The sequence below is a fragment of the Staurois parvus genome, unplaced genomic scaffold, assembly GCF_062004578.1.
Source record: "Staurois parvus isolate SC_StPar_1 unplaced genomic scaffold, SC_StPar_1.0 ptg000157l, whole genome shotgun sequence".
In the NCBI taxonomy this organism is placed as follows: Eukaryota; Metazoa; Chordata; class Amphibia; order Anura; family Ranidae; genus Staurois; species Staurois parvus.
Window position 1 is genome coordinate 5,881,288 of NW_028317953.1, and position 19,729 is coordinate 5,901,016.

General features: G+C 42.9%; 1 protein-coding gene across 1 annotated transcript in view; it reads right to left on the reverse strand.

Annotated features, from left to right (window-relative positions):
• The window catches only part of TAF4B (TATA-box binding protein associated factor 4b), a 172,375-nt gene that overhangs the window by 95,061 nt on the left and 57,585 nt on the right, over positions 1-19,729 (reverse strand). Inside the window, exons 7-8 of the mRNA XM_089675705.1 lie at positions 16,070-16,205; positions 1,535-1,631 (exon numbers count right to left, since the gene is read on the reverse strand). Of these exons, the coding sequence (XP_089531831.1) occupies positions 1,535-1,631; positions 16,070-16,205 (233 nt within the window). The remainder of the gene's footprint in view (positions 1-1,534; positions 1,632-16,069; positions 16,206-19,729) is intronic.

Sequence of the window (19,729 nt, forward strand, 5' to 3'; positions counted from 1 at the left end):
CCACGTTTTTCTTTGTTTCTGTTATAAAAGTTTACAAATAAATAATTGTTCTTCATAAATTTAGGCCGAGATGTATTCTGCTACATGTCTTTGGTGAAAATAACCCAAATTAGGATGTATTATTTAGTCTGTAGGAAAGTTATAGAGTTTACAAACTATGGTATAGATCTGAAAATTGATCAATCCTGAAGTACTGACAGCCAATCTAATTTCTTGAGGTCCAAGAATGTCAGAACAGTACAGATATCCCCCAAATGACCCCTTTTTGCAGAGTAGACAGTCCAACGTACTTCATAAGAGGAATGGCGAGTTTTTTGAAGTTGTTTTTTTTTTGTCATAATTTTTCGAAAAATAAAAAAATTTTCACTATTTTTTTTTTTACATACTGTCACCAGTGCAGTACAGCGTCATCATATAACTGGCATGGCGGTGAACAGGGACACTGACTGGTGACAGTATGAAAATAAAATATATATATTTTTTTCATTATTATTTTAAATTTTTTATTACATTGTTTTTATTTTTTTCATATTTTACTATGACCAAAGTAGTACAATGTTACCATAGTATTTTTTTTTTTTTTACACAATTTGCTTATAGCAAAGCATTACTTTGCTACAAGCAAGCATTTACCTGAATGAAATCGATTCATTCAGGTTTTTTTTTTTGTGCTTAGCTGTGATTTGGTCACAGCTAATCACATGACATGTGCATGTGATTAGCTGTGACCATTCACAGCTAGGCAGTAGTATACAATGGATGGCATGAATGAAGTCATCCATTGTATACAACTGTCATGTGACCTGCTGTGATTGGTCACAGCAGGTCACATGGTACCAGCAACGGGGGCTGGTACTCAGATCTGTCATCGGCCGTGTCCGAGGTACATGGCCGGTGACAGATCGCGCCGCTGCGAGGCTCTGCATTAGCGCAAACTGTGCATGTGCGGGTGCACGCCAAATGGCGTGCACCCGGAATGCCGCAGCACTTTTGAAGCCGCCAAACGGCCATTGGCCAGGCGGCTAATGGTTAATAACACGCTAACTGACACAGAGAAAAACACAGTCACCAACCTGGCTCTGCAGTCTGGCAAGGTAGATGGATCACAACACTGGGTGTTCAGAATTATAAATCTGGCATGTAAAACGGTTTCGTTTAGAGTACATGCATTTCAACTGTGTGCCTAGACATTTAGCTAGAATTCAGCATAAAGATATATTTCTGCAATGGGGTTTGTGTAGCAAATGTTTCTGAAAAAAAAAGCATCTATAATATACATAACAACCTGCAGCTAATAATATTCCAAAGCAGATTAGACAATGGAAGGATGAATCAGACTGGTAATGTCCCTCCAGATACTTTTGATATATGGAGCCCAGCGACACAAAATGAAGTCAAAACTCTGCATTGCAACAGGCCATTGCTTATAACGACCATATTAAAACAATTCTTAGTGGCTTATCCTCTTGTAATTATAGACTTTTATTTGTGGTTTTATTACCCAGACACCTCGAGTTATTTGGTATTTTATTACCTGAAGCATGCTGTGCCATTCTCTTTTATGGGAAGAAGAGATGCTTGCAGGGAAATAACTTTATTTCCTGGCAGGGTGATTTGTTTCAGAACTGATGCTTGCAAAGAAAAAAAAAAAAGAAAAACAAAAAAGAAAGTGAAACAGTTTCAGCAAAAATTTCAGTTAAAAATAAAACAATGTTCATACATATACATCTAAGACTGCTTCTATAGTGAGGAACCCAAATCTACCCAAGTCATATAGACACCCAGTTATGTTCCTGCCCAACCCAGAGCCTCACTTTTGCTACTGCAGGGGTGTTTAAAGTGCTGCAGTCCAAAACATGAAAATCCAACTTGAGAACGTAATCCAGATTCTACCAATACATCAGTTCTGGGTAAAGTGTTTTTTTTAAAGTGCACCTATAGCCAGGGTAAAAAACAAAGACCCATTCATCACTACGCTATGCACTCAGTTTGTGCACAAGTGTAAAATAGGCCCTAAAATTATTTATGTATTCTTGGGCAAGGCAAGGTAACTGCTGAACCAAAAGAATTTTGCTCTGTGTGTACCCCTTCTGTTCAACAAAAGCCGGTCTAATGACCGGCTTCTGTTGCATGGTCCTGTCCAATGACTACATTGCTGATCGGTGTATTCTGACGGGGAAGTAGTTTCCTCTGTCAGAATAAAATAGTGCTGCAGAGGAGATCCTTGCATCCACTTAACTTGGGTAGATGCAGGGATCTGTGAGGGTTTTTTTTCCCTTTCACCTCTCTGGTTCAAAAAACAAAACAACACACACACACACACACACACACACATTATAGGATGTAAAACAGCTTTAAAATAAGCCCTCTATTGTGAAACCAAACCTATACCTTTAACTGGCTGCCCAACCGTCCCTCATTTTTCCCTCTCAATCTCACACCCTCCTTCCTCTTTTTCCTGTATCTTCTTTTTCTTCTCTCTCCTACTGAACCTGGAATACAGGATCCCTAGGTGCTTCAATCTTGATACCTCAACTACTGAGCTTCTGAAAGCACTTTGTTTATTAACTCAATCATTTCTAAGATTTGTTGCAATATTTTGTAACTAGACAAAATGTTTATATTTCCCGTTAAAACTTAATAAAACTAATAGAGATTACAAAAAACTAAGCCCTCCATCACCTCTATAATTGCAAGTACTGTGAAGTAAATCATCCCCTACAATTACAACAGAGACTCTGAAGTTGGGTTTCAGTCGGTTTCCATTTTATTTCAATAGTTTAAATGTACCAGACGTAAAGCATACAAAAAGCAGGAAGAGGCGGCAACTCCAAAATCCTCATGGAAGCTTTATTAGTGATACAGGAGTGACATAAAAGCACGCTGACGCGTTTCAGCAAGTAGCCTTGATCACAGCATAAAGCACTAAAGCAATTTACAGAATTTCACACAAATAACACCACAACTGGAAATTAGGCAAGGAAAGCATAAACACTAACACCAGATTAATTGTTTTTAATGCTATTGCACATTGATCCAAACATCTACTAAGTGGTTACACTCACAAACCATTGATGAAATCCTGGTTTACTTCAGTTTTTAGGATATATGATGTGCATGAGGGAAGGCGTTATATTAATGCATGGGTAACGGACAAAGACATCTGCAACATAATAATCAATGGGCACAATCCAAAGTGGATGGACCTTAAGGGTCAAAATATGAATGGAGGAGTGCAAATTGAAAGTCCTTCCAAGATTTATTGAAAGGTATCCTTTTCCTTTGAATTAATGACAATTTTCCAACACTATAAAGAATCCAGGAAGATGAAAGTGTTCCAACACATGCAATAAGAACAAGCAGCATGAATATGGATGTAATTCTAGAGATCCAATTTGCACAAAAGGTGATTACAGTGGTCCAGAGGAGGAAACAATGGGCGAATAGAAGACTGACTGAAGGTACTTTATCTTTATTGCTTCCAATCTCCCTCACACAGGTATCCAGTGTAAGTGAATGGTGGATGGTGCCACCTTGGAATCATAGGGAAATAAGTATCTTTGCCATCACACCTTGGTATTGGAATAATCTTAATCTTTATTCATATAAAACAATGGGCTTCACAGGTTGACATTTCAGGGCCTTGCAGGGTTCCTTATTCAAGGCAGAGTGATGCATTAACATGAGACAGCGAATAAATAGTTCCAACAACGAGTCATAAACAGACATATAAAGTCGTGATGTAAGAATTAAAAGCAAGTTGTATAGCGAGCGCTTACTGTAATAAGGATATAAAAAGATATGAAAAAGAGCCGCTAGAACACCAAAAAGGTAACCAACATAACCTTCTGCGATAACATATAAACAAAAGAGGTGCAGCGCTAGTGATGGAAAAAGTGAAACATCAACATATATTCGATTATAAAATTGGAAATAGAACAAATGAGGACATAGAATCGTATATTCATCCTACATATAGGTTCGATGTTCAATTAAATGTCCAAAAGCATGTGATAGGGTGCAATGTGCCAATTCTGCCAGGTCCCCTTTATCAAGGTGAATGATCCAAAAGTGAGCAGGAAAAATAAGTGACGTGCGCACTCACCAGAAGTGCGTTTAAAAAACGCATGAAAGAAGTATCCTCTCTCCTGGTGCATCTGGGTTCTCCCCACACTGATAGAGCTGCGCTCACTAGTTCCCACCGATCATCAATCCCGGTTAGGTTCAATGGTCATCCGACACTCATACACCTCTGGAGTCCCTCCTTAAGACTTGGTGCTGTGAAAGTGTGGCGCTCATGGAGAGCCCAATAAGGGACATCACATAGCGCGATACTGCATAAAATCTTTATTGAAATGTAGCATCAGATAAGGATAAAAGATACTGACCGCAATCATGAGGCGTCAGGGGGGCTACAGCACCAGGACATCCACGCCACTCCCGGTCCGCCTCGGCCCCACGACTCCTCAGGTTACCTTAGCAACCCCCCTGGCACCTGCTGAGATGGTCCGGTGAGCCGGTAATCACCAGCCACAGGGGAATCCAATTAAAGAGACCTTAGCCAGAGCCTCTTCCAAGATGGCCACCGTCCTTGCATCAACAGCACAGACACATACCTATGCTGCACTGCAGGCTGCTCATGCCAGCTCTCGATGTACCTCTGATGGCGAGTCCGAATCTGACCTGTCCCCTCCTGACCTCCTCAAACAGTTTGAGAAGATGATACATAAGGCCCTGAAACAGACCTTGGATAGCATTACTGACAAGCTGTCTAAAGAAATCCGCAAATTGGGGCAACGTACCTCTGACCTAGAACACAGAGTTGACGACCTGGACACCACTCTCCATACTCATTCTGACGAACTTGAACTCTTGCGCAACGAAAATGTGACCCTGCAGTACTGCCTAGAGGACTTTGAAAATAGGGCCCGCAGCTCCAACTTGCGTATCCGCGGCCTCCCAGAATCAATCACAGATGTCCTCTCCACTGTCAAAGCCCTGTTTCAAGAACTGGCACCAGCAATGCCAATTGAATGCCTTGAGATGGATAGCGTTCACAGGGCGTTGACCCCTCGCCGCCTAGATGGCCCGCCACGCGATATTATTGCCAAATCCCACTATTTTCGCACAAAAGAACAACTCCTCCAAGCGGCCCGTACCACAGGGTCCCCGATGTTCCAGGGCCATAGCTGTCAATTATTCCAAGATCTCTGCCCAGCTATGATTCCCAAACGTGGAGCCCTACAGGTGGAGCTTCCCATTTGCGGTTCGGTTCTCCTTCCAATCTCGGGACTACATCTGCAGGTCACCAGATGACCTGCTCGACATGCTACAGAATCTCCAGCTACTGCCCCACATGGCTTCTCCAGATGGCTCCCGTAGACGGTCAGCGTCCACTTCTCCACCAAAAAAAAACAAAAAAAAACGCCCTTCTCTCTCTGCCTCAGGTCAACTCAATTCCCACAAACGTGGTCGATAATCCTCACCATCTCCAGCTCCTCATGAACACTGATAGCAGCGGACGAACTTCACCCTCCATAATGGCTACCTCAACACTTCCCTCAGCCCGTTTCAATGCTTTGGTCACTGGTTATGTTTACGTTATATGATGTTTTGGTTTTGTTTTGCTATACTTGTTCATTGTCTTCACAGTAACACCTCCTGACAGGTTTGCAAGCCTTGGGCCTGACTGGTCATTCAACACCACACTATCTACATACCCCGATACCTCCGATGGGTTACCTCAACCGGATGGGCCACCGGGTCCCCAAACTTCCTTGGCAGCACGGGAACCTAGGCACCTACTAATTCAGTTGGTGCCTACAGACTTTTTACTTAGGCTTTCTTTCCCCCCTAGGTTTGTCACTGCGTACCTACCACTAGCCCATGCGGTGCCCAGTTTTTGCACTGCATGGGCTACTTCTGACCCTCGGGCTTCTGCTATGTGGATGTCTTGAGGGCCAACTTTTGGGCTGTAGTAGCCCTTTTGTGTTCTTTTTTATTACCAACCATTTTCTCTCCCTCACTTGCTCCCCTGTGTGATTTCCCAGCTTTTATTTTCCTGCCCCACTTTTTCTCTTCTCGGCACCAGTTTATACCCCACTCAAGACCTACCATCTCTTATATTCTCCCCCCATGGGTCCCCTGAACATCCTTATGTGCAGGGCCTCAATGTTCCGTAGAAGCGTAGCAAAGCTTTCTGCTATTTTGCATCGCATAAGGCTCACATTGTCTGCCTACAGGAGACGCATTTCGCCTCCACTTCCACGCCCAACTTTTTTGGCTTTTATGCTCCTAATCTGGGTCCACTACCATTTCTCTCCCATCTTTCGACTATCACGGATCACCACAAACGTGGCACACTACTCGTTTGCGGAGACTCTAATTGTACGTTATACCCCTTTCTGGACAAATCCCCCCAACTGTCTCTTCCGCCGGCCTCTAGAATATCTTTCCAGCAACTCCTACATCGTCATTCTCTAGTCGATACGTGGAGAGAACTTAACCCGGTGAAACACCAGTACACCTTCTACTCGCATCCTCACAAGACGTTTTCGCATATCGATCTATCGATCATATTTTCATGACTGTCGGAACCTCCTCCCGGCTTCTTGCCTCTGACCTACTCCCCATACCTTGGTCGGACCAGAACGCTGTCCGCACAACCATCTTATCTCTGGCCACATCAACAACTGAGACCTCTTGGGTACTGAATGATGACCTTCTGTCCCATCCTTCCCACAGCTTAGACATTGAGATTGATCTCAAACCATACCTGTCCACCAATTCCACTCCAGATATCTCGCTCCTCCTTCTATGGGAGATACAAACCTGTTCTTAGGGGATTCTGTATCAGCAAAGCATCTTTCCTAAACAGAGAAAAACGCCAGCAGCGTTCCCATCTTGAGGTGAACTACAACCAGTCCCATTGGACCGAACAAGCCACACCATCACCTAGCACCCGAAAAGCCTTAGAGCAATCTCAAATGGAACTGGACCTTTTTCTCAAAGACCAAGCGGAACACTCTCTCCGTAGGTCACGGCACAAGTACTACATAAAGCAAACACACCTGACACATTCCTTGCACTCTCGCTCCGCAGACTAGACCAAACCACTAAGCTGATCCGGTTGCAAATCTCTTCGGGTAACTATACTACTAACCCAGTTCGCATCTTGCAAGTCTTTCGCAAACACCTGCCCCAGCTGTACTCCTTTACGGAATCTTTTGGCATGTCTCGTGCTGAATCTCTCTTAGCCCACTTCACTTTCCCGAGACTGTCCGATCATCAGCTAGAACTCCTGGAGAGACCAATCACCCCGACGGAAACCCTGAATGCGATCAAGACCCTGAAGCTACGTAAGCGCCCTGGTCCTGCTTCTCAAGAGCTTACTACAAGAAATTTGCCCACCTTCTTTCACCAGTTCTATCGAACTCCTTCAATGCCATCCTCTCCGGTTAGTCCTTTAAACCTGAAACAGTGATGGCCACTATTTCCATGATTCCAAAGCCCAACTCCAATGTCTCTGTCTGGTCCAATTATAGGCCAATTTCCCTCCTTAAACTTGGACATTAAACTTCTCACAAAATCCTCTCCACCCACCTTAACCCATTTATAGGCTCCTTCATCCACAACGACCAAGTAGGCTTCCTACCCAAATGCCAAGCACGTGAAAGGACTTTGATAAGGTCTCTTGCCCCTACCTTAACTTTATCCTGTGTCGACGGGATTTTGGATCACACTTTTTGTCATGGATCTCGTCCTTATACAGCGAGCCATCAGCAAGTGTTCGATACTTGGGACACAAGTCAGCTTCGTTCCCACAAGTCAGCACTAAATATCTCCTTAAACTCTCACGAGCTGACTCACCTGCAACAAGTCCTACCATTTTCTTAGGCCCAGCAATCCATCCCCTATTTAGGCATCAAGCTGACCGCTAGTCCTTCCAACCTTTATTCCACAAATTACTTACCTATGCTAACTCACCTTACTAGCCTCATGACCAAATGATCCTCCCTACCGTTGGCCTGGATGGGCAGAATTACTGTAGTAAAAATGTCTATCCTTCCTAATATACTGTACCTGTTTAGAGTCCTACCCATACCATTACCTACACACTTTATCCCCATCATGCAGCGATGTGCTTACACATTTATCTGGGGTTCCATCCATCCTCGTATACCTTGTTCAACTAAGCATAAATCTAAGCTCATGGGCGGTCTCGGTCTCCCGGATTTTACCAAATATTATCAAGCAGCGCATCTGGCACAATTACCAAAGTACCATGCGACGCACGAAATTCCTCAATGGGTCGCTCTTGAGTCGATAAGACTGTGATCCCCTCTCAACTGCCAATCTACTTTGGCTAAGGTCTTTGGATCGCCGAACATTTCGTAACCCGATTACATCCCATTACCTTACTTTCTGGGATAGGCTAAAATCCCACTACTTTCTCCAGTCCCCACATAATCCCCTACTCTCCTACCTCTGGAACCCAGCCTTTCCTCCACCCTGGTCCTCTTCACGCTCCTTCAATCACTGGTCCTCAGCAAACCTGCTTCGTGATCACCACATTTTGACCAATAGGGGCTTCAAATCTTTCTCTTCTCTCCAGGAGTAGCACTCAATACCAGGGTCGGAAATCTTTAGATATCTTCAATTACAGCACTTCTACGCTCCGCTCACCACCCAATTGCACTCCGGTCATCCAATGTCCTTCTTTGAGCGCTCTTGCTACAGGGACCCTCATAGGCGAGGCCCTATCTCAGCCTTTTATAAAAACTTCTGTCCACACCTGAGTCTCTATCTACCTCTACATATGTCGCTAGATGGGAGAAAGATATAGGACTTCAACTGGGCCCTACAGATTGGAACCCTATCTGCTCAGCTACAAAGTCCTCTTCACAGAACGTGATGGCCAACTACAAAGACTAACTACAAAGTTTTAACGCGATGGTACTTAGTCCGGGCGAGGACTGCTAAATATACCCCCGGCTACCCTCCAGAATGCTTTAGGGGTTGTGCGATGGTCGGAACTTACTTTCATATTTGGTGGTCTTGTCCAGTTGCCCGAACCTACTGGACCGAAATTTTTCAAATGTTATCCCTGTTATTTGCTAAACCACTACCACCAGATCCAAATTGTAGCTCTCTTAAATCTTCATCCCCCCCCCATCTCTAAATCCCAATTTAAACTTCTCCTACAAATCATCACAGCAGCTAAACAGATCATGGCCAAAGCGTGGAAATCCCCATCTGAGTATTCTTGCAGTTAAGCATAAAGTTACCCAAGCAATGATCCATGCCAAAGTGGAAGCTACCGTTTTAGATTCGGTCCCCAAGATCCTGTCCATATGGACCCCGTGGGTGGACCGGTTCCTTCCACTGAACTTTGATAATATGCTGCTTCTCCCTTAATGCTATCTAGTCTCTCCCTGTGATGGCACTATTATTTAAATTATACATTGGTTTGGTCCTATCCTCCTCCCCTTCTCTCTCTCTCTCTCCTTAGCCCTTTTCCCATGGCCTTACACGGAACCCTCATGTAGTTTTAGGAAATCATGCTCTCCTCCCAGAGCTTGACCATGTCTCATCCTCCTTTGTTGTGCAAAACTTTCAACTGTTCTCAATGGTTCCTCGTTACATGTTTATTATACTGCAATCTCTCTATGTTGTAGGGCAATCTGCTCTCCCACCTCCCCCCCCCCCTTTTTTTTTGTACAGGTCTTTGAGATGCCTTATGTTTGCTCTTTTGGCTCTGAAAATCAATAAAATGTTTGAACAAAGAAAAAAAAATACAAAAAGGGTCAACTTTTAGCGTGGGAGAGGCTATGTTGTCATTCTTCCTGTACATCATGCCTTTGTACATTTGTCTGTTTCAGATTGGATGCTTAAGCTCTATGTCTCAGGAGGGATGGTGCAGGAGGGCACTTAGAGCCACTGTTGGCAGATTGCTGCACTAACTGGGAACAGACAGAAAACACCAGAGTTGACATGGGGGCCGGCCTCACCACCACCCATTGGAGTTGCAGGGCGCTCAAAGATAGGTGCCTCATATTCTAGATTACAGGCATCAGTTATTTTTTGCAGATATTGCATAAATGCCTTCAGAACTAGTAGGTGAGTATGGGTCGAGGTCGCCCATGGAAGTGGCACTGTCCTCTGTGTTTCTTTGGGATGACCTGCTACACTGCATAGAAATAGACAACTAGACCCAACAAGTGGCAAATCCTCAAATACTCACAAACCTAAGCAGCTGGTGAGAATTAGGGTTTCAGGTGGCAAGAAGTGACCAAGTCACTGTAAGTAGGCAGTGGAATGAGACTGGAAATCCACATGGTGCTTTAGTGTGGTAGTAGTAGTAGAAGGAGGATGGTACTTCCTCTAAGCTAAATAGTGGGAAAGATGGATGACATCAGCGCTTGATTCCTCAGCCTTAATCCTTACTGGCAGTAGGGGGAAATTTGAAAAAGCCCTTAACCATGCAAACACAGCGGTAGCCCCAGAAGCTTCAGCTCAACAGCTTTACTTAGAAAAAGGAGCACATCTGGAGCTATGCCACAGCTCTGGACACAGAAAGTACTCTGCGGCTAAGTAGCACAGTACACGAAGGTTTGCGAATTATCACAATAAAAAGCCAAGAGCCTGAAGGTCACATTCTAGGCTAGTCCTGGGTGTCAAGACCTGCAGTGTCTGAGTACAGCCTCCAAAGCTAGTGCTGAGGCGCAGCCAACAAATCTAGAAAGTCCAGAGTCCCCCACCAGTGACAAAGGCCTGGAACACTTCCAGGTGCAGAGACTACTCCCCAGACTCAGGTGCTGAGGAAGTCTGCCTGCCGTCTTTCCACATCTCAGATGTAAACAGCAATCAATATTGAAATAAAAAGTTTTGCCCAAGGTTCTATTCCACCTCTCTTGCTGCAGCAAGACTTCTGGTTCCTCCCTAATGGTTGATGTATGCCAATGCCATGGCATTTTCTGAATGAATCTAGATCAGATGACCCTCCAGCCAAGAGGCCCAGAGCTGCAGAGACAACAAATAAGTTCTAGAATGTTGATTGAGAGACAATTTCCCTCCAACAACAAGATGCCCAGGACTCCACCCTAGCTCAACATGATGCTCCTGTCTTGAGGATCTTCCAAAAGAGGAGAAGAAAGGGTTTCCTTGAATCCAAAGTTAGATTGCTGACCCACTAGCCCAGGGACAACCTGATCTTTGGTGCCAGACTAATCCATCTGTCCAAGGGCTGGACTGACAGTATTGTAGGGGCCAAGCATGAAACTGGGAAAAGGAGACTGGCTTGAACACGGTTACCATTAGTCCCAAGACTCTCATGCAAAATTAAAGTGTCAGGCGACTCCTGGACAGAAGAGTCTGGGAGTAGGGAGTTTGAGTGCATAATTTTACATTTATCAACATTAACCACTTTAAGTCTGGACACTTTCACACCCTTCCAGTCCGGACCAATTTTCAGCTTTCAGCACTATCACACTGAGTGTCAATTAGACATGCAGCACTATACCCATATAAACTTTTTATCCTTTTTTTGAGACAGATAGAGCTTCTTTTGGTGGCATTTGATCACCACTGGGTTTTTTTAATTTTACTATATAAATGAAAAAATACCGAAAATTTTGAAAAAAATCATGTTATGCTTAGTTTTTGTTATAAAATTTACAAATAGATAATTTTTCTTCATAAAATGTAGGTCAAAATGTATTCTGCTACATTTTGGGGGTAAAAATAACCCAAAATAGTTTATATTATTTAGTCCGTGTGAAAGCCAAAGAGTCTACAAACTATGGGATATATATTTGAAAACTGATCAGTTGAGATCCTAAAAAGCCAGACGCTCGTATGGAATATGGCAGTGATCAGGATGCTGATATGGGGTATGGTGGTGATCAGGACATTAGAATGAGGTATGGCGGTAATCAGGACGCTGGTGTGGCAGTAGCCAGGATGCCGTTATGGGGTATGGGGGTGATCAGGATGCTGGTATGGCGGTGATCAGGATACTGGTATGGGGTATGGTGGTGATCAGGATACTGGTATGGGGTATGGCGGTGATCAGGATGCTGGCTGGGTACTGGGGTGGCTGGCACTGCAATGTGTGAGTGTACCAGCAGCCTGACAGGCTGCTGTACACTTACACACTGCAGGATCGCTTCTATCTGCTCTCACACTGACAGCAGAGAGAAGCAGTCTTTACTTTCAGTTTCATTGTTTACTATGCAAGTGCTGTGTTTGGTCACAGCAGTTACATGGTAAAACACCACGTGATCGTTCGAACACATGGTAAAACATTGATCACCAGGCTCTGGGGTGCACGCTCTCAGCTGCACAGGAGCAATCGATGCGGGCTGACGTACAGGAATGTTAGCCCGCATCGGCGCTGCTTCCTACGGACACAGCTCGTCACATGACAAGGTAAAAGGCCAATCACAGCAGCCTTTTACCACGTGATAACAGGCAAGTGTCACAGTGCCCTGATTATCAGTTCAGTGCAGCCCCAAAAGTGCCCAGCAGTGGCACCCATTAGTGCCATCCAGTGCCCAGAAGTGCCACCCACCAGTGCCCATCAGTCCTGCTTCAATTCCCACCAGTCAGTGCCACCTATCAGTGCAGCCTCATCAACGCACAGCCAGTGAAGGAGAAAATGTACCGGTTTGCAAAATTTTTATACAAAAGCTTTTTTTCCTTACTCTTTTTTTGTTTATAGCACAAAAAAACCCAGTGATGATTAAATACCACCAAAAGAAAGCTATTTGTGTGGAAAAAAAAATGATAATTTCATATGGGTACAGTGTCGCATGACCGTGCAATTGTCAAAGTGCAACAGTGCTGAAAGCTGAAAATTGGCCTGGGCAGGAAGGGGGTAAAAGTGCCCGGTAGGCAAGTGGTTAATTAAAGACACCACATTTGCCTCACGCCAATCCAGCAGTACTATACCAGTCATTAAAGAGTCCCTAAAAATTAGAAACAATGGCTTTGAAATGATAGATAAATTCGTTTAGGATGGGTGTATGATATCTGGTCCAGGTGTTTTATTCACCTTTATTCTGTCTAAATATTTCTGGACCATATCAATTTTGAGCCATTGTGGATCATTTGAAGCTGTGTTAATACCATCCCCATTATGGACATGAGTTCCCCCATGTTTCCATGTATATACAGAGATAAAGAAGGTATTTAAACAAAATAAATAAATCTTTGTTCCCAGTCACCCACTCTAGATTATTTTGTAAAGGGCCTACATGCTCAGACCTGACCTTTTTACTATTAATATATTTGAAGAATTTTGGGGGGTTTGTCCTACTACTATCTTTAGCAATCTGTAGCACATTTAGAATTTGTGCACCCCGGATTTCCTTTTTACATATTGTTATATTCCTTGTAACAATTAAATGATTATAGTGTTTCTTTACTTTTATATTTTTTTAGAAGCTCTTTTCTTATTATTTATAGCTATGAGCCACATAAGTTTGATTTTTAGCCTTTTAAACTTATTGCCCATGGAAAAACATTTTGCAATGTATTCACATATGGTCTTTATGAAGAATTACCATTTCTGTTCAGTGTTCATCGATGCCACTATTCCCTCCAAGTCTAAGTCTTTTAGAACAGCCCTGATCCTTGGAAAATTTGCTCTCAAAGTTAAGTGTTTTTATCTTTCCAGTATGTGCTTGTTGTTTACAGCTAACATTAAATGAAATCATGTTAAGGTCACTGCTACCCAGATGTTCTTTTATATGAATATTAGTAATAAGCTCTGCATGGTTTGAGATTACAATGTCCAGCAGAGCACTGCAGGAAGGCTTGGGGCCTCTATGAAGTGTACCATAAAATTATTCTGTAATAGGTTTATGTTTGCCCTTTAACTGTTCCTGCAGTGTCATTACTCCAGTCAATTTCCGGGTAGGTAACATCCCCCATTATCATCACTGTCCCAGTCCTTGCAGCCATTTCTATTTGTGCAAGGAGCTGAGTCTCCACCTCCTCATTAACACTGGGAGGCCTATAACAAACTCCAATGATTACCTTTGTAGTACGCACCCCCATGTGCAGCTTCACCCATAATACTTCAGCCTCATCACACTCTCCATCAACTAGGTTCTCTTTCACACTCACTCTGAGATCACTTCTCACAGAGAGACAGACACCACCACCTTTCCTTTTTACCCTTTCTGCCCGAAAGAGAATAACCAGGAATGTTAATAGCCCAGTCATGTGAAGAATGAAGACAAGATTCAGCAATGCCAATTAAATCGTAGTTCTCTTCATGCACCAAAGCTTCCAACTCACCTATTTTGCTTGGTAGACTTCTAGCATTGGTGAAAAAAACACTTTAATTCATTGACACCTTTTGCACACACAGTTTTGCATATTTTTTATTTAAGTACAAAGGCTACCATTTCCAATGGTTTGTAACATGGTAACCTTATCACCTGACATAGCCCGCCCCCCCCCCATCTTTTTCATTCCACCTACCAATAGGGCTGACCCCTGTCTGACCTGTCTGCCCCATTATAATCTATTTCTCCCTCCCTCCTGAAATCCTAGTTTAAATACTCCTCCAGCCTTTCCATAAACCTCTCCTTGAGCACAGCAGACCCCCTTCCATTTAGGTGCAAACCATCTTTATGATATAGGCTACACCCCAATGAAACGTCAGCCCAGTGTTCTAGAAATCCTTCCCTCTTTTACCAAGTCTTTAGCCATGCATTCATTTTTCTAATCTCCCCATCTTTCCTGTGTTGCGCAGGGCATAGGCAATATGTTAGAGAATATCATCTTGGAGGTCCTTCCCTTCAACTTGAGCCTAGTTCTTTAAAATTGATTCTTAAGAAGCCTTCACCTTCCATGTATTCTGTCATTGGTTCTAACATGTACCAAGAAAGCTGGGTCATGCCCAGCCCTTCCAGTAATTTTTCAAACCAGTCCACCACATGCCGAACCCTGGCACCAGGGAGACTGCAAACCATTCGGTTGAGGCGATCCTGGAAACAAATGATTCTATCAGTCCTGATTATAGAATCCCCTATTACCACCCACTGTCTAGGCTTTCCTGCACTACCCTCACCATCCATACTAGATGGGCTGCCCTCCCAGCTGTTAGGGACAGCAGTGACATCTAGGGCTTCCACCACCACATCTTCACCCAACTTGGCAAATATGTTTGGCTACTCAAACCCAGGGTTTGCATTCCTTTTCTGTGAGCCCCTACCACTCCCATTGACTACAGTAACCCATCTTCCTACCTGATAATCCTGACTTACCCCTCAACATCAAACCCATTAACCACCCGTTAAGTGAGCAGAAGACCCCTTTGAAGGATGTCAGTTCTGCCCAGTGTTGCAACATGCTGCTCCAGATCTCTAACTGGAGCGTCCAGAAGGGCAACCCGCTCACATCTGTCACAGAGGTATGCATCCTGGAGCAGTTGCCAAATTGTTGTATACATGAGGCAGGCTATGCACTGCACAAAACCGTCACCTTGCTAGCACTCATTTTCCCGATTAGAATATTAATATTACTAACAGGAAATTTCACATTACTTACAGGTAGAAGTCTCCTGTCATAATCTCCTGTTTTAAATTCCGGTTTTTAAATCCACTTAGTGAAATTTCCACTTTGCCAAAAGTTCCAGCAAGCAAAAGATGGGCAAGCTCAGAGTGAGTTCAATAGAGAGTTATATAGTACCAGGAGCACCTTTGAACAATTAACTACTCCCCCTAATTAGCAGACTGAAGAAAGGAAATAAAAAAAATGCTATTTAAAAAAACCTCAGAAAAAGATGTTTTAAAAAGCTGTTAGCAAAGACACCAAAGCAGAAAATCAAACCACCAAAACCACAAGCAATCACCAGCAGTCAAAAGCAAAATGTGGCAAATGTGGTATTGAAGATTCCGATAAGCAATAAATGCTGCCTTACCATCAATGATAAACTGCTTACCAGTGATCATATCAGTCATTTTTCCATTGACCATAGTTCTAGTTTAATTTCTGCGAGTACCTTAAAAACCCTAGAATCTTGGGACTTACAAAACCCTTTAAGCATGCAGCATACCTGGTGTCAGGTGCCCTGCTTGGATAACTGTATTCAGAGAGATTTGTTTCTCTGCAGGTTTGTTAAGGGTCATTGCCGCACCAAGGGGCAGCGTGGTCACATGCTTCACTATTCCGCCGGCTGGCTGCTGAACTACCTGCAATAGTAACATCAATGTTAGAAGGCAAAACAGGTCCTCATTCCAAACAGTCCATCAACCTGCTTAATCAAGCAAGACTGCTTAGAGCCATGTGCGTCTAGCCTTCAGTTTACACACATCACACTCAAGCATACTCTTGTCTGGATATGACAACAAGAAATCTCACCAGTTGTTTACAGTAATATCTAACAACATACACTTGTCCAGATGGCCTTAATCCCTTGAGACACACAAGCCTATCAGACCGCTAGTCATGGAGGTTTCAAAATTCATCATTAATGCAGTTTACTCAAATGTCCTAGAATAAAATCTGCAAGATTTTCTGGGCAGTTTTATTTCATGTGGAATTAAGTCATACATAGCAAATGTTATATGAATGTTCTAAAATCAAAGAGGGCTGTGTGCAAATCCTGCTGAGCTAATCTGATTAATAAACATTTACTACAATAAGACCTCTGTGTGAACTACAAAATGCACACTTTAATAAAACATTACAATTTTTTTTATACATAATCATGCATTTTACATTATTACATTAAACACTACAAGTGTCAGTATCTGCAACTAGCAGCAACACCTTCCCATTAGTTTTAAAATGACAATTGATGCACGCTTTATAGTTGGAAATTGAAAAAATTATGCAGCTAAAAAGTATGCCTAAAAAAGCCTTGGCTTAAAAATGTGAACAGATTTTTGATTTTAAGGTGCCCACAGACACAAAGAGGCAATAGGATGTGAAGGAAAGATCCATCTACCCTACGGCACTTGTGACAGTCGATGCCAATTTAAAACTCAATGACAGGATTGACTGAGCATTTCTATTCATTCCTATGGAATAGGGGGAGTAGGATTTAGGAAAATAAGGTAGGATAATGCTGCCAATTACACTCTTCCTGGGTTTGGGGACAGAGACACAAGACCGTAATTGCCTCGCCATAAATGGGCAGATCGCATCTGGAATTGTCAGGGGCAAGTGATCTGCTCTCACTGCATTATTTAAAGTGACTCATGACTTTTTTTTGCTATTCTAAGAGTATCTGTCTTTGGAGACAGTTGTAAGCTTTTTATGACTTTATTTCCCTCATATCAATGCTCTCTAGCCATCTCTAGATATCAGCTGTAAAAACAATTGCGTATAACATTGACTTTACCTCCTTATTTTCTTCCACTCTCCTTTTTATGTCGGCTGGAATTTTTTCCTATTGGTTGGTCTTAGCCAACAGAACACAAATAATACCAGCCAATAAGGACATAGACTTTTGAATCTAAAGTTGATTTTTACAAAGTGTTTCCATGGCTGTTCTCTAGTGATTGCTATAGTAAGCTATGACAGAAGAGAGAAGCAGTAAAGAGCTTAAAACAGCCTCAATGCACAGTTACTGTTAGATAGGATTGTACTTAAAGAGGAAATTTGACTCACCTGTAAATTCCAAGTTCTTTGAGTACAGTGCAAGGCACAGAAGGAGTATTCATAGACCCTGGGTTAAATGCTCATGCCTTGAGGTGACTGGACACTGCCAAAGCTTTTGAGGACATGCCCCCTGAGTTCCTTCCCTATAATCCTACCCCAGCAACCAATGCAAAGTAAATCAGAGATAGAAGGGAAGGTGTACTGTATTGTACTCCAAGATATGGAATCTACAAATAAGTAAAAATTGCTCTCATTCATACAGCACAGGAAAACACCAGGAAAAACCCCACCAACATGGTGGAGTGGGTGGGTAAAAGTACAAGAGACGTTTGGAGTTTAAAGTGTTACTAAACTCACAACAGTAACATCAGTCTGTATATGCAGTAAAGCATGCTTGTTATACTCACTGTGGAACCTGAGGGGTTAATCATCTGCATTGTGTAAAAAGGCTTTTGATTCTGACTTCTCTGCCCCTCCTCTTGTTCAAATGTCCATGCTGATAAGACAGACTGAACCCGTAGCCTTTCTGCACATGCTCAGTTTAGTTTGTATTGCTAGAGAGTTTTTTTTTATTGGGAGAGTGCATGTAATCAGCACAGGGCCAATCAGCACTCTCCAGACAAAGGTCAGGGGCTCTGCATCCTCCTAGAGCAGAAAGAAAACTCCTCCTACAAACTTTAACCAGTGCTGAGCTGAAGTCACAAGACTGCTCTAACTGCTGATGAGAAAAGGTATTTAGCAGTTTACATTTACTAAAATAATTGCATTTGCATGTTCTTTGTACTGTGGAAGACCAAATAGAGTGAGTGCAGGGTCCTGGGTTTAGTGACACTTTAAGCTCCAGCAATAAGTTGTCTTAGCCATCAAGTGATGGTGAACTTGGAAGCCAAATTCCTCTTGCAATGTCCTGAGAGTAAGAAAACAAGGCAGTCCATAATCCTGATATAAGCGATTTCTTTTAGATAGACCAGATGGCCCTTACTTTATCCAGGTATTGAAGAACAATTTCCTTTGGGTGCTTTACAGCAAGACACAAAAATGGAAGGCTAGGTCTTCATTGAAGGGGAATATGAATATCACCTTAGGGAGAAAAGATGCTCTTAGGCACAAGACTACCTTGTCTTTGTGAGGAATGGCTCCTTACAAGAGAAAGCTGCCACCTCAGACACATTTGACAGACATGATATAGCAACCAAAATGGCCACCATGCAGGAGAGGTAATCTAAGGGAATATTCCTGATGGGTTCAAGCACTAGATTCTGCAGGACAGATAGAACCAAGTTGAGGTCCCAAGAAAGCACAGTAAGGGTGAACTGATGCAAGATACACGAAGAATAAAGATTTTGACAAGGAAAAGCGAGGCCAGAGATTTTTGAAATATAAAAGAACGGACAAGGCATAAACCTGCCCTTTAAAGTTTCTCAGGCCACATTCTGGTCCAGTCCTGATAGTAGGAAGGTCAGAATGTGAAGCTCAGCGTAATCTCTTGTATTGAAGTGCCTGTGTTCACACCAGGCATAGAAGGATTAGGTACAAAAATAGATCTTTCCAGAAGTGGATTTTCTTTCTTTCTTTTAGCAAGGCAGGAATGACTCAGAGACCCCTCTGTTTCTCAAGACCTGGGCTTCAACAGCCAGGCTGTTAAAATGGTAATAAAGTTAGGGATTACAAAAACCACTGACAGACAGGGTTTTTATAACAGAAGAGACCCTAGAAGTTTTTGTCAGAAATGTCCCCCCTGCCTGTCAGCAAGTAATGTGATTTGAGCCGCAGCTCGAACCACATTTACGGCACACTCTGTGTTGTGGCAATGTAACTTCCATGCACATGCGCGATACTGACATCACCGTGGCCCATGTGCAGTGCATACTAGTACATCATGACAAACTTGCAGGGGAGGTCAATTTTCTGCTTTTAGCAAGACTTTACCACTTTAAAGATAAAAATCAGAGAGGACAGGGGTCTCCACTCAATAAACTGAATGTGTGTACCAGGATCTTCTAGGTCAATTTGATGCAATAAAAATCACTGGTTTCCTCTCTTGCTCTATTTTCTGCAGCATGGGAAGTAGAAATTACACTGCAGGAAAGGCACATATTAATGCCTGAAG